Source organism: Equus przewalskii, chromosome 12 (assembly GCF_037783145.1).
Source record: "Equus przewalskii isolate Varuska chromosome 12, EquPr2, whole genome shotgun sequence".
Taxonomy (NCBI): domain Eukaryota; kingdom Metazoa; phylum Chordata; class Mammalia; order Perissodactyla; family Equidae; genus Equus; species Equus przewalskii.
Genome location: NC_091842.1, coordinates 23825542 through 23840901, shown reverse-complemented (window position 1 = coordinate 23840901; position 15360 = coordinate 23825542). Strand labels below are relative to the sequence as shown.

The 15360-nt window shown below is 49.0% G+C and overlaps 1 protein-coding gene across 2 annotated transcripts in view; it reads left to right on the top strand.

The window, feature by feature from the left end:
• Positions 1–15360, top strand: part of PRKCB (protein kinase C beta) — a 304393-nt gene that overhangs the window by 158769 nt on the left and 130264 nt on the right. For both annotated transcript variants that reach the window (XM_070568297.1, XM_070568296.1), the window contains exons 4-5: positions 1407–1518; positions 4378–4506. In XM_070568297.1, coding sequence (XP_070424398.1) covers positions 1407–1518; positions 4378–4506 — 241 coding nt within the window. The remainder of the gene's footprint in view (positions 1–1406; positions 1519–4377; positions 4507–15360) is intronic.

Below are 15360 nucleotides of genomic sequence, written 5' to 3'. Positions count from 1 at the left end.
GCAGTATCCTATTTCACAGAGAAAGCAACTTTCAGGCTGGGTGGGGAAAGGGAAGAAGGAATTTCGCAGTTGGAGCAGTGATGGAAGAGCAGCTCCTGGGGGAGAAGGACACTGGGCAGAGCCAGAGGCTCATGAAGGGTGTGGCACGTCTGGGAGTATGACCGAGTCCTGTGTGCTGAGATCACAGTGTGCGCCTGGGGCCATAGTTGGGACGACCTGGGGGATGTAGTAATAATAACACAAGAGCTTATACTGCTTACAGTGTGCCCGGCGGTTCTAAGAGCTCCACGTAAGTTGACCCATTTATTCTTTCGAATGGTCCTATGTGCTTATAGTGCTATCATTATCTCCATTTTACAGACAAGGAAACTGAAGCACAAAGAGATTAAGTAACTTGCTTAAAGTCATACAGCTAAGAAGAATGCAGGCAGTTTATGCTCCAAAGCCTTTACCTTTAACCACTGCACTACCCTGCCAGGTTATGAAGGGCATGTTTGTTGGATAGGGTACTGTGTAGGCTGCCGTAACAAATAGCCCTCCAAATATAGTGACTTAAACAAGACAGAAGGTAGGGTTTCTCTCAGGTGTCTGTCCAAAGGGACAGAGTCCAAGGCTGGTGGGGTGGTTTTATCCTTTCAACAGATGGCTCCAAGTTTGGGTCCAAGGTGGTTGATTCCAGTTCTCACCATCTTCCGGCCAGTGGGAAGGTGGAAAGGCCAGGGAGGCTTGTACACATTCCTTTTAATGCAACATTAAAGCACACATATCCTGTTGGCTAGACTAAGTCACATGGCCACACTAAGCTGCAAGGGAGGCTGGGAAATGTGGTCTCTAATTGGGCAGCCTGCTTTCTGCTGAAACTCAAGGATTCTCTTATTAAAGGGAAGAATGGATATTGGTGGAAAACTGGCAGTCTCTGCCACAACCTGCGGACTGTCAATTGGACTTTGAGCTCTATTCTGGAGGTGAGGAGGTATTAGCAAGTGGCCTCTAAGTGGGGAGGTTTCATGCCCAGACGTGGGTTTTAGATCACTCCAGTAGTCTGCTCGGAGGATAAAGGGGGGAAAAATAGGAGCAAAGGGACCTGTTTAACTGACGTGTCTGTCACTTCGTTTTGCCATCTCTCGAGTCCTTGCTGCAGGCGGGAGTCAGTAGGTTGGGTTCTCAGATGGAGGACTTGTAGGCACAATGAGTGTGCTGGGCTGGAATGGGAGCCATCAGCTGTCTTAGTTATTCATTCAGCGACAACTTACCAAGCACCGTATCTGGGCACAGGGCAACAGGTATGATGAACGCTGGGGACCAGGTTCAGTTCTCGGTGAGTTCTCCGGGGATACTCAATGAGTGCGAATCCTTGGCATGCCACACTGACGCTGGCTTCTTTTGTTTGTTTCTTTTGGCCTTAGGATCCCCGGAGCAAACACAAGTTTAAGATCCACACGTACTCCAGCCCCACATTTTGTGACCACTGTGGGTCACTGCTGTATGGACTCATCCACCAGGGGATGAAATGTGACAGTAAGTACATTTTTTCTCTGACGGCCTCTGCTTCCTCGTGGTTTGGGGTCGAAGTCTGCAGCATATTCTCCCAGGTCCTGGGTAGCCTGGCGTACCAGTTGTCTGTTGCTAAGTAACGATCCTCTCACCCCAAAATATAGTGGCTTAAACCAATAACCATTTATCTAGCTCATGATTCTGCAGGGCAGTCCTTTGGGTCTGGGCTGGCCTTACTCATGCCTGTGTGGTGGGTTAGTGGGTTGGCTGGGGGCTGTCTGGGCCCAGATGGCCTCACCCACATGTCTGGAAGGATGGCTGGCTATCATCTGGGTGATGGGGATGACAGGGCCACATGTCTTTCATCCTGAGCAGGTTAGCCTAGGCTTGCCCACATGGAGATCGCAAGGTCCCAACTGCTGCAGGAGGGCAAGACCCATTGATCAAAGCAAGTCACACAGCAAGGTGCACAGTCAGTGGGGGAGGGGACAGTCCATGGATGTGGACACAGGGAGGCATGGATAAATCGGGGCCATTCCTGCAGCCAGGCACACAGCTGTTTCCAACACTGATGTGTGGGGCTGATACATGGTTTGCATGGAGAAGACCAGCCTCCCTTCAGCACCCACAGGTTGTGTTAGGAGAGGAAAGAAAGTGTGATTGTCTGACCAGGCTGAGGTGGCAAAAGGCAGGTGGGGGCAGGGCTCCTCTTTGTTGAGTAAAGGACTGAATGGCCCATGGGGCAGGGAAGTGAGCAGGCTTAGAGAGCTGTGGCTGCAAAGGGATGAGGGGCTTGGTCTGCTGGTGGCTCCCAGAGGCTTGTGGGCCTATGGCGGGCTGAGCAGTTGTGAGGCCAGCTGTCCCTGTCACAGGGATCCGGAGGCCCAGAGGACAGAAGGAGAGACTCACAGGGGCAGAGAGTGACAGAGAGGAGTGTGAATGTGGATGGGGTGGAAGAGAGTGTGGGACAGAGAGAAACACACACTCCACACGGACAGAGATAGATGCCACACACGTACTGAGTGGTCGGGAGCAGTGGGGGTAAAGTCTACAAAGGGGCTCAGCTAGAGAGAGAGACAGACAGAGTGAGGCAGGAGCAGGGACAGATGGACAGACCAAAAGACAACATGACTGGAAGTGACACAGAGAGAAATGCAGTCACATAGGCTTATGCAGAGATGTAGAGAGGGCAAGAGACAGAGACAGAGAAATACACACGTGGAGAGAGACAGAGAGAGAGAGATGGAGAGATAGAGACACAGGCACAGAGAGTGAAACAGATGCAGCCAAGAGAGTGAGGCACACACAGAAGCAGAGGAGCAGAGAGAAGGAAAGAGACATACGCTAGTGTAGGTCCCGAGAGAGACAGATACAGAGACAGGGCTACGACCACAGAGACACACATGCTGGGTGGGGGCCCCCAGGTGGACACACGACACAGGCAGGGAGAGGGAGCCATGCTGATGCCTTCTGTCTGTAGGACACTGATTCCCCTTAGCACTCGTGTGGCCTCAAGTGTGGGAATGATACCCCTGCCTCGGGGACAGGGGTGGGTGGGTGGGAGGGAGCTTGGGTTGACGCAGGGCCCTGAACTTGGGTGCTCAGGTCCCAGGGGGCGCTCCTTTCCTCTCCCACCATCCTTCTCTCTCCACAACTCATTTCCTGTTTTGTAATTTGCCTGCTGCCTCCTGGAGCTTGTGCAGGCTGAGAAGGGGCCCCCTCAGCCTTCCCTGCCCCTGGGGATGCCATGCCTCCTGCTCCCGGGGAAATCTCCTGAAATGCAGGCCTCATGGGATGATTCAGCCTCCCCTCCTGGCTTCTCAAACTGGAACGAGGGGCCCCTGAGACAACACTGGATTCCTGGCACACCTTCCTGAGCAGCCATTGGTCCAGAAGACTTAGGGGAAATCAGCTACCCATTGGGACAAACACAGATACACTAGGAGGAGTGTGTGAAGGGAGCATATGTTTATCATATAACACATGAGACGTCAGTGGGTCAGATTCAGTTGCAGACATATTTCCTTCGTCTTACCCTGGGTCTAAATTTTTTTCTTGTAATTAGTTATGGTGATACTCTGGGGCTCGGCTCAGATCCTTTTCAGGGCCCCTCCCTACCCTCCAGCCGCTGTGGGTTCACAGGTGGGCCCCGCATTAGGAATAGCCCTTGGGGTCTCCCCACGGTGATGCCCCTCCCGGGGCGTGGCCAAAGACTGGCCCGGCCCTCTTGTCTCAAGTTGGGACAACTCTGAAAGGTGGTCAGAGCCCTGGCCTCCCCACCCCTTCAGCTTCAGTGCCTCTGCGTGGTGCGCCAGCTCCTTCATCCCCGGAGCACTCGCCATAAAGCTGCTCAAAACTCTTCAGCCTCTCTTCCCAGGGAACCCAACCTGTTAGTTGTCAATATTTAAAAATCGGGTGATGTCACATACAAGTCGGGATTCCTGCTTATCTTGAAAAATGGGAACTTTGGGCGCGCACCTCGCAAGGCTGCGCCTGCATGGGGGCTGCTGCGTTCTCAGGTGGGCCAAGTTCCACCACTCCCACATCTTCCCTCCCTTGTGTTACCTGCTGCCCGTGGCATTGAAGTTGGTGACTCTGGCTTTCGAGCTGTTGGGAATATGCTGGGGGTGGGGGGTGGGGTCGGGGGTGGGGGGTGGTGTGCCTCCCTTAGCCTTGGGGGAGGGCGGACAAGTTCCACCTCTGTCCGTCAGGGCCTGGGGAAAAGAGTTGGAGAAGCCCCTCAGATGAGACTCGGGCAGGGCAGGCTGGTCTTGCTTGGCCAGCCTTGGAGGAAAGAAGGGGAGCAGGGGGGACCCAGCCAGGCCCGGTGGGGGCAGATGCCGTGGGCACCAGCCTGAGCCGCGCGCCTCTCTGCCCTCGCAGCCTGCATGATGAACGTCCACAAGCGCTGCGTGATGAACGTCCCCAGCCTCTGCGGCACGGACCACACGGAGCGCCGCGGCCGCATCTACATCCAGGCCCACATCGAGAGGGAAGTCCTCATCGTTGTCGGTAGGTGGCGCTGGGGCTCCTGCGCCCGCTCCTCTGGGTCCAGACCTTGCTCGATGCGGATGTTGGGGGAGGGGAGGCTGAGGAGGGATGGGCGGCCGCGGGGGCGGGGGAGGGAGGTGGCGTGACACTGCCTGCGCCCCCCCACCCCCCGCCCCCGATTACGGCCTTCCCCGCTGTTGGGCATCCTTAGAAAGTGTACACCACAGAGCTCCGCTGTGAGCACCTCGGGCTGCCTGGAGCTCAGAGATGGGGCGCCTGGACTTCTGACTTCTGCAAGCTTCCCCCTCCCTTTCCCACTCTTTGGCTCAGCGTCTTTGGAGTGTGCAGTTCTATTTCCTTTACTAAGATTCCAGAGAAGGGATGCTTGGTCGTTCCTCAAACTTTTCCATTGGGAAAAATAGAGTCTTGATGATAAACACCCTATTTGGGAGAGTGTTGCATCTTGGGGAGGAGGTGAGATGCGGTCTGCATCCTTGGGGGCTTTCCTTCTATTCGAAATGTTTCTTTCTCAAACCTGAGGTGGCTACGCTGATCCCTGTGATACTATTCTCTATACTTTTTGCACTTCTGAGATACTTCATAATAATAAGAAAGAGGGGCAATACAGCCTCCTGAAGAGGTGCAGTGGGACTAGGGGACTAGAGAGGAGGATGGTGTCTGTCGCTCATGCAACGGAGCATTCGAGAAATTCTTGTCTCTGGCATAGGAAGCTCAAGCAAAATGGAAATCCGGCTGCTCTGGGCTGGTAAATACTCAGCCATAAAGCTACGGTAAAACCAACACTGAGCTCGACCTGAACGGGACTAAAACTTTGGAGGAATTCTGTCACAAAGCCTTGTGACAAACTACTTGGACTTGATAACCAATTAATGTAAGCAAGGTTCTATGACTTGGTAACTTAGGAAACTGATCATGGAAGGGATTGATTTTGCAAAAATTGGTCAGTTTCTGAGGCCCCGGAATGGTTCAGCAGCTCTGATATGCTGAGCCCTGTGCTGGGAGGGGCCTCACCTACGCCATATAAAAGTTGAAAAATATCCGTATAACGTACAATCTCTGTTTTAAACTAAGGTTCCTGACACCTAGTGAGCTCGTAGGAAATGTACATTCCAGTGAATTGCTTTTTTGGCAAACGGCTGACTTCCTCCCAGTGGGATGCTTGAGGGCCCTAGAAGGCTGCCGTGGTGGATTCCAGAGAGACTAGTTTTCCCCGCTAAGCTTCCTGGGGCTGGAGGGGCAAAAATGAGACCCTGCTGCCCTCTGCTGTCGTTCTCTAGGAACCACACTGGCTCAAATATGTTACTGGGAACAGCCAACGCTTGTGGAACCCATTGGATGCACAGTGCTCAAAACCCTGCTTAGCATAATGCTCTCAAGGTTCATCCATTGTTCCCACCACAAAAAAGAAATGAGAATTATGTGATGTGATAGAGGTGTTAGCTAACGCTGCTGTGGTAATTGTATTGCAATATATTAATGTCTGAAATTGACACATTGTATACCTTAAACTTACACAAAGTTAGGTGTCAGTTATATCTCCATAAAAAAAGCCTTACATGTTATCTCCTTCAATCCTCACGACAACTTTATGAAAAACAAGCATCTATTGTGCTTGTTTTATGAATGAAGATATTAAGGCTCAGAGAAGTTATGCTTCCAAAAGCGCACACCATTAATAATAATAAAACAAAAGCTAACATTTGATATTTTTAATGTATCAGTCACTGTGCAGAGCAATTACAGGCAATATCTTAAGTTTTTTCAGCAACTCTAATGAGCTAAGTAGGATTGTCATCTACCCATCAGGAAACAGGTGTGGAGAGTCACACACTTCATCACCTAGGTCTGTTCGACTCTTAAGTACCCTAAACCAGGTTACTTTTTAGTTTAGTTTCCTGCGCTCCCCCTGCCCTCACCCCTTATTTAATCCTTTTGTGGTTTAGCTAAGTTACTTCTTATGTGCATTTCTTGGGGAGTCTTTGTTCCATGTAGTACACAATACGACACCTCTTCAAATTCAAGGTTGAAGTCTTCCCCCTTAGTTGTAGATATACTCTGGCATATCTTGCTCACAAGACATGATTTTCAGACAATCCCAGTACATGCCTATGAATTGAGGGCGTATTTGTTTCTTAGAGCTGCTGTAACAAAGTACTACAAACAAACAACAGATATTTATTCTGTTACAGCTCTGGAGGCCAGACTGAGATCAGTGTCTGCAGGCTGGTTCCTTCTGGAGGCTCTGAGGGAGAGCCTGCTCCGTGCCTCTCTCTTAGTTTCTGGTAGCTGCCATCAATCTTTGGTGTTCCCTCACTTGTAGAGGCATCGCTCCAATCTCTGTCTCCATCATCACATGGCATTCTTCCCTGTGTGTCTCTATGCCCAAATTTCCTCTTCTTATAGGGACACCAGGCATTGGATTAGGGCCACCCTGATCTAGTATGACCTCATCTCAAGGTGGTTACATCTGCAAAGACTGTATTTCCAAACAAGGTCACATTCACAGGTACTGGGGTTAGGACTTGAAGGTATCTTTTTTGGAGGCAGAATTCAACCCATAACAAGGGGGAAGGGAAGAAAGTTGGGGCTGCCTTAACCTTTGAGGCAGACTAACTTTGTTAGCATTAGTTAAACAGCTAGCAGGGTTTCCAAGTGCTTTGATGTCGGGCCATCTGATGGAGGTAGCATTGTTGCCACCATATAGAAGGGGAAACTAAGACTCAGTGAGGCTGAACGGCTTGCCTGGTGTCAGGTGTCGAGCAGGGATGAACTCTTGGGCCTCCTGACTGCAGGTCACTGTGCCCTGCTGTTGCCCCTTCACCCTGCTGGCCACAGCCAGCACTTCATCCAGACTGCAGAGCACGTTCAATCTTAGGACTTTCTACTCACCAGCCCGGGAAGCTCTGCACATTGCTGTCAACGTCACGTGCTCTTTGGCAATCTCAGCATCTCCAGAGGCCACCAGGCTACAGGTGCTTCTGAAAGATCTGAAGGTTTCTGCATCTCCCTTGGCCGCTGAAATCCAGGCTTTATATCTGCTCTCAGGGTTCTTGCAGAACCCTTTCCATTCCATCAGAACGGAAATCTGCTCAGTCTCCTTTAAAAAGCTGGTCGATGGTTCTCATTCCCCTTAGGACAGACTAAATCTAACATAAGGATATTGCTCTCTATTCCTTGTCTCCCCCTCTTTTCTTTTAATCCTTCATCCTCTCCAGGCTGCTCCCACGCTAGGACATCTGCATATTCTGTTCCCTCAGTCCAGAATGTTTGTCTCTGCCCTCTTGTCTTCTTCCAGCAGTTCACTTGTCCTCTTTCTGTAGGTCCCAGCTCATTTTCACCATCAAGGAAGCTTCTTCTGACCTTTCCCTGTGGTAGACGCTTATGGTATCCTGAACTTGATCTTGTGTCAGTTGCGGTTTAATGTTGGGGTTCATTAGTGTCCGCCTTTCCCACTGGCCTTTAAGCTCCAGGAGAGCAGGACTGTATGTGCTTTGGCTCATCACTCTTTCTCCAGCACCTAGTGTGATGAGCATCACTAAATATCTGTGGAACCAGTGGACACATGTATGAATGAGATGCCACTCGAGGATCCTGTTAGATACCAGGACCTCGCAGATGATCCTCAGATCAGTGCCTTCTGAAGTCAAGAGCTGAAGTTCAGCAGATAGTCCATTTCACACACTTATTCTTATAGGAAGGAGACCACACAGAAAATCTTAAGGACCAGGTCCAAGTCAACAGCAGCTATTACTGGCACTGGGACCTACCCTTTGCAGCCGTCACCACCCTCGCTGCCTGGATAATATAGGAAAGACACAGGGCAATGGGACTTGTGGAATCACAGGAAGCCGTGTGGGCTTCATGATGCTCAGTGGTGTCATGGGAGCAGGCAATACAATGTCAGAAGCCCAGATTCAAGTTGTAAAATGCTCTGGAGTGTGTGAAGCCCATGTCTTCATATATATATAACCCTCTTTCAATTCGGTATCTCCCTATTAACCTAACAACCGGCATTTCATTATTTACTTTCTTCTACGTTACAGCCGTCTGCAAATCCTTAACCATATCCATAATTATCTCTCACAGAAGTTGAGGCTGAGCTGTTCTTAAAAAATCAGAAGGAGCAATTAAAAAATTTTTTTTTGTCGGGGAGGGCGGGGACTCCCATTCAGTGTTCTTACCATTGCATTGTTTTGTATAGAACCTTCTTAGACTGAAGCATCTCCAGAAAGACTTAGGTGCTCCCAGTGTTATGGTATTTAAATCCTTCCCAAGATCTGACATCCACACATGAAAAAACGAAGAGCACCAAAGAGGCATAAATTCTTGACAAGCTATTGGGGAAAGTTGAGGATCACATCTACCTACACGCTAGATGGCAAAAGAGGTTTGACGAGCACTCTTAGGAGAAAGGAAGCTGATGGTGAAGACTCACAGAAGCCCCTCTTGTTATATAAAGAACTGTTGCAAGGTGGAGAAGGTTGTGCCTTCTTGGGGCCTCTAACAAAGGGGAAGGAGCACAGGAAAACGTGTGAGGACCCTTCACCTGGATATTCCATTTGAGCATCTTCCTTCTAAAAGCAATATGGCGGGACAAGACCAGAAGAGCAGAGGGCAGGCATGGGTATACTCTACCTGAGGTCCAGGGCGGGAGGTGGGGGAGATTTGGAATGATTAGGCATTTACAGCGTGAGGAAGGTGAGATGAGCTCAGTAAGCATAGGTGTTCATTCATTCATTCATTCAGGAAGGGTCTGAGTACTAGGTTGGATCCAATTACAAATGAGATCTAGTCTCTGCCCTCAGGGAGCTCACAGCCTAGTGGGAATGATAGACGGAGATAATTATATTGCAACATGGCAAGTAGTGTGATGGTACTATGGGAGCACGCAGAAGCTTCCAGAAGGAGGCCATGTCTGAGTTAAGTCTGTAAGATGTGTAGGAGTTATCTGGATGGAGCAAGCTTTGTGTCAGGGTAAATAAGAAAAATAATACTAGCTGTGTTTATTGAGTACTTACTACATGCCAAGAGCTTTACAGGGTCAACCCATTCATCTTCACAACAATGCTCTGTCAGAGTGTTATTATTATCCCCTTTTTATATGTAAGGAAACTGAGGCACAGAGCCAGGTAAGTAACTTTCCAGGAGTCACACAGTAAATGCTGGGTCTCAGATTTGAGCCCAGGCAGTCTGGCTCCACAGCCACAGTCTTACCATGATGCTGCATTCCAGGCAGAGGGAATACTGCATGGAAGCGTGGAGACCAGAAATGGCAGGAATGTGGGAGACTAGTAGCTGTTGAGTATGGCTTCCTTCCCTATGTTCTGGGTATAAGCTCCTCTAGAATCTATTCACTCACTCTCCCAGTCTGTCACTTATTCATTCAACAATATTTATTCAGTTTCTACTGTTTGTCAGGCATATTCTAGACCCTTGGGATACAGCAGGGGACAAGACAAGTCTCTTTGGATGAATGTCACAACCTGGGGTCTTGCCAATTCCCTGGGGCTCTTGGAATCTTTTAAAATCTTTCTTCCTTTTATTAGCCACAAGCAATCTTCTTCTTACCAGGTTAAAATTCACCGCACTTCAAGCTTTTTTTGGATACTCTGTGTCCACAAATCCCCTACTTTACCATGATTTCTTCTTTAAAACCTCTGGGTTTTGGGAGTTTGGAACACAGAGCCAGAATGACCTGAAGGCTATTTCTGCTTTTTGCTCTGCCGCATACTTCCCTGGGCTGGCTTTTTGCTTTAAAGGGAAAGAGAAGAGGGGAGGAAAAGGAAAATGTAATGAAGAAAAATCCAGATGGATTAATATCTCAAAATATTACCCAGCCTTGCATCAACTGAAGGGACATGAAGTGAGAATAAACTAGGCCACCAGGACCCACTAGGGGACAAGTCTGCCTTCAAAGCCATTCCTCCCCAAAGAATCTCTTTCAAGAGATGCCCAGATCTTGCACAAAGTGACACTGCAGCACCATCGTTGTCCATGATGGAAGGCGGTGCAGAGAACCGTTAACCACCACCCCCCTGCCCCCCATTAAACAGCTGGGTCACTGAGGCCCAGAGAAAGGAAGTAACTTCTCAAGGGCACACATCATGGAGTGGGGATAGGACCCAGTTCTTGTGGATTCCCCCCCCCTCCGTTATACATTACTGGCTAGTATTTTTTCCCCAATGTTTTATTATGAAAAATGTCCAACATACAGCAAAGCTGAAGTAATTTTACAGTGAACACTCATTTATTCACCACCTAGATCCTGCCATTGACATTTACTACACTTACTTAATCACATAACCATGCATCTTGCTCTCCATCCATCAATCCGTCTTATTTTTGACACATTTCAAGGTCAATTGAAAACATCAATTCAGTTCCCTCTAAATGCTTCAGCATGTACATCACCAAGAAGAACTGAAAACTTATTTACAGTTCCTTTTTTTTACTTTTGAGGTAAAATTTGCATACAGTGAAATGCACACACCCTTAAGTGTACAGTGGTTGAGTTTTAACAAATGCATACTACTGTGTAACTCTAACCCCTACCAAATTAATCCTCTTTTTTGATGTCACAGCTGCCATTGGGGGTCTGGTGCAAGCTGTGAACACCATTCTCAGAGAAATGACCTGCGTGTGCAGACATGCATACCCACACACACCCACACACCCGTGAGCTCTGGGAGCTGGGGCACCATAGTGCCTACGATCTCTTAGACTACGTCATACTTAAGAGTTGCTGGATTTTATTTTTTTTTTTGAGAAATTGTGATGCAGTAAAATAGGTTTGTTGAAAACACTTGGTTGTGTACTCATCGGAGAATGAATTCCCTTAAAACAAACCTCAGCAAGACACCCACGTTACTTTGCTTCCCCTCAGTGTTTTTGTAATAAAGAAATTGAGTTAAATCGCATCTCCGTCGATGAACTCTAACCGTCTTTCTCAGCGCATTGTAGATGGTTGTCTGCACACCCGTGAGGCCAGGGCAAGGATCCCTGCCCTCCCTTCCTTTGAAGCCTTTTGGCTTGTGAGGTAGTAGGTGACACTGAAGGAGACGGTGTTGACTTGAGGAGATGAAGGGAGGTGAAGTCTTTCTACTCATTATTCCTTCTCTTCTTCCCTGAACATTTAAGTTTCATGAGAATTATCAAGCTCAGGCCACTGCCCAGGGCCCCCAAACATGCAGATGTGCTGTGTTTTCCAAATGCCTGCTGAACTGCGTCAAAAGGGGCGCTGCTGGGCCTGCAGGGCTGTGACTTGTTAGTGCCTTTGGGGGAAGTGGTCCCACGATACCTATTACAGTATGAGTACAGAAGGACATTTTGACTCTCAAATTTCCTTTTTGAGAGTCTATCCTTGTTTATAAAAATAAAACACCAGCATGCAAGGAAATAGAGTCCAGAACAAGCATGTTTATTGATGTTTTGTTTGTGGTGGCAAAGAATTGGAATCAGCCTAATTAGGGTCTATCCATTTTATAGGATATTATGCAGTTGTTGAAAACAGTGAGGTAAAATGGCATGTGAGGCTTCCATGGAGCTGGTCATGTTCTGTTTTTTGATATGGGAACTAATTACACAGATGTATTCACTTTCTGAAAATTCATCAAACTATGCAATTATGATTTGTACACTTTTTGTATGCATATTATACTGCAAATTATACTTTTATTACTTCAAAATCTTAAAGAATAAAAATTCTAGATTATTAAAAACAAAACACCAATGGGTTAGAGCTACAGCTATTGACCTGGAGCAGGGGTTGGCAAACTATGGCCTGTGGGCCAAATCTGGCCCGCTGCCTGTTTTTGTAAATAAAGTTTTATTGGAACACAGCCCCATCCAGTCGTTTACAAATTGACTATAGCTACTTTTTATGATACAGTGGTGAGTTCATTGAGTAGTTGTGGCAGAGCCTATATGGTCTACAGAGCCTAAAACTTTTAGTCTCTGGCTCTTACCGAAAACCTTTGCCAACCCCTGACCTGCAGGAACGTCTTTGATGTATTGTTAAGTGAGAGGATTAGGTTGCATAAAAATATATTTAGTATGATCTCATTGCGAAGAAATAAGCAGCTGCAACAGACACTTCCTGTGTGTGAAGTTATGTTTGTATAGTTTTATAAGGGTGGGAAGAAAAGTGTGGAAGGGTACAAGTCAGGCTGTAAACACTGGGATCACAGAAGGTTTGGGGAAGTGGAAGTGGAGAGAGACTGGGGCCGGGAGGAGGTTGTGTCACCTCTTCTTAGGTCTTAGGAATTGTTTCTCCGGTTGCAATAAACACCACTTTTGCAATTTTTGAAAAATAAAATAAACCCAGAAAAATCTCTGTATAGAAAAAACTAAGCAGTGAAATTAAGTGGCTGATGCCAGTGACAGGGTGTTTGTGGCTCTGAGGACTGCTGGGTGGTTCTCTGCCAGGGTAGAGCTAGGCCCAGGCCCTGGCTGGGTGTTTGCACTGTCACTCGTCTGTGTCTTGTGTGGCATCCATCCTGTGAGCTGGGCCTGATCCCTGACTCTCGTGGTGTTTGCCATTGGATGCCTTTGTGCAGCCCTTGTCACCTGCACCCCCCTTACTGCTGCCCAGGAAGCGTGTCCTCTTCCCTCTGCCCCTTGCGTGGCAGCCCACACTAATACCCCTTCCATCCCCACTCTGCCTCCAGGTCTGACTTCTTTGACTTAAAAATCTTCAAATACTCTGGTGCCTTCCAATTCTGTTTCCCAGTGTGTGGCCTCCCCAGGCCTCAGAGTTTCACTTGGGGTGTTCACACTTCACAAACTGTAGGCCCTGGCTGCTCTAAGTGTGCTCTGTGGCCCAGGAGCATCAGCATCACCCGGGAGCTGGTTAGAAATGCAGAATCGCAGGTTCCATCCAGACTGGCTGAATCAGAATCTGCGTTTCACCACGAGGTGGTTTGTATGCGCTTTAAAATTCCATAACCCTTTGCTGGCTGCAGACAGTCACAATGGAACAGGAAGATGTGACTTGTCCACTAGGTGGCGGGCTTTACCCGTGCTCTTCGTGCCTGGGGTGGTGTGCCATCCAGCCCCACCTCGGCCGTGGCATTTCAGCGGGCAGGAGGGTTGGTGTCAGTACTTTAGGGGCCAGAATCCCCTTTTGTTGGTGGCCCAAACCCACCTGCCTGCCCTGGAACAGGCCTCGTGTAGCATGAGCCCCTGGCTTGAGCCGTTCGTGTAAAATGACCCTGAGCCTTGTCTCCTGCCACCCAGGGGGAGAAGGCACACCTTGCTTTCCAGTCACTGGCCCCAGCCTACTTTTCTCATTGACTCGCTGCAGGTCTATACTAATTATAGGCCAGGGTAGTCTGTGATCACAGGGCTTGAGCAGGGGCTTGGAAGTCAGGCCTGGGTTTGCATCCTGGCTCCTCCACTTCTTCAACAAATCTTCATTGGGTGCCTCCTGTGTGCCAGGCACTGCTTACCGTCATGAACAAGACAGACAAGCGCCTGCTCTTGTGGCACTTGAGTTCTTTCTAATGATGGGAAATGAACACCAAGCAAACAAAATACTTTCAGATAGTGATAAAGGCCAAGAAGAAAATAAAATAAAGCAGAGTGACTTGATTGAGGATGACCTGTGGGTCATCGGCAGAGACGATGGCCTGGGGTTGAGACCTGAATCGTGAGCAGGAGGAAGCCAGCTCACTGAAAATCCAGGGAAGAACATGCCAGACAGAGGGAACAGCACAGGCAAAGACCCTGAGGGAGGAGGTGGTGGGCTTGTGCTTGCAGGGACTGGCTGAAAATGGTGCAGCTGGAGCCTAGTGATGGGCAGGGAGGTGAGGCTGGAGGGTGGACAGGTGCCAGGTAGGCCTGTGAGCCTCGAGGGGTTTGAGTTTCTTTCTAAGTGCAGGGGGCTTTAGATGCTAAGAGTATTCAAGGAGCATCGTGCAAGGTCACTGTGTGCAGTCCCACAACCACCGTATGAGTGCGGTCATTTTATTTTCCTCATTTTGCAAAGGAGGAAACCAAACCTTGAAGAATCTGAGCACCTGCCTCTGGTCGTGCTGTCAGCACATGGAGGAGGCAGCATTTGCACCCAGGGTCCATCTGTCAGATTTCAGCACATCCGAGCATACACTGGAAAGATACGGTTGATGGCTATGAAAGTATTAGAGACATGCCCAGCATTCCAGGGGGCGAGAGGTGGGAGGTGGGGCAATGTGGGCAATTCCTTTAGGGCGTAGGTCAGGAATAGCTTAGTGTCAAGGTCGTGGAAAAGACCTGCTCATCTTCAGCCAGTTGCCTCAGTACTGCTGGGTCCGAATCTTTCTTGTGATTGGAGTTTAGATGAGGGAGGAAGTGGTATGGGCTGGAGATGTCCCAGGTTGCTCCCTGGAGGAGGTAGCCTGGGTCTAAGATCCAAGAGTGATGGAAGAGAGGAGGGCCCATGGCTGACACTTACTGAGTGCGCCCCGTGACCCAGGCGCTGTGCTGGGCCCCGTGGGGCAGTAAGGGCCATGGGAGATGCGGTTCAGGCTCTTGAGTGGCCTCTCCATCTCCCTGGGGTTCTCTACTACTACTGCCAACAAGGCAAAGAACAGGGAGGATGAGTGCCAGGCCCTGGGCTAAGCCCTTTTCCAATCAGCTCACATAATGCTATCAACAACCCTATGAGATAGTTGCTATTGTCTCCATTTTACAGATGAGGAAGCTGAGGCGCAGAGAGGGAGGTTCAATAACTTGCCCAAATCACACAGTTCGGAAGAGATGGAGCTGGGACTTGAGGCTGAGTGCTGGTTCTAGAGCACTATGCTCTGGAGCATCACCTGTCCTGCCTCTATCCTGCATTGGTGGGGTGGTGATGGTGGATAACATTAACAGCAGCCC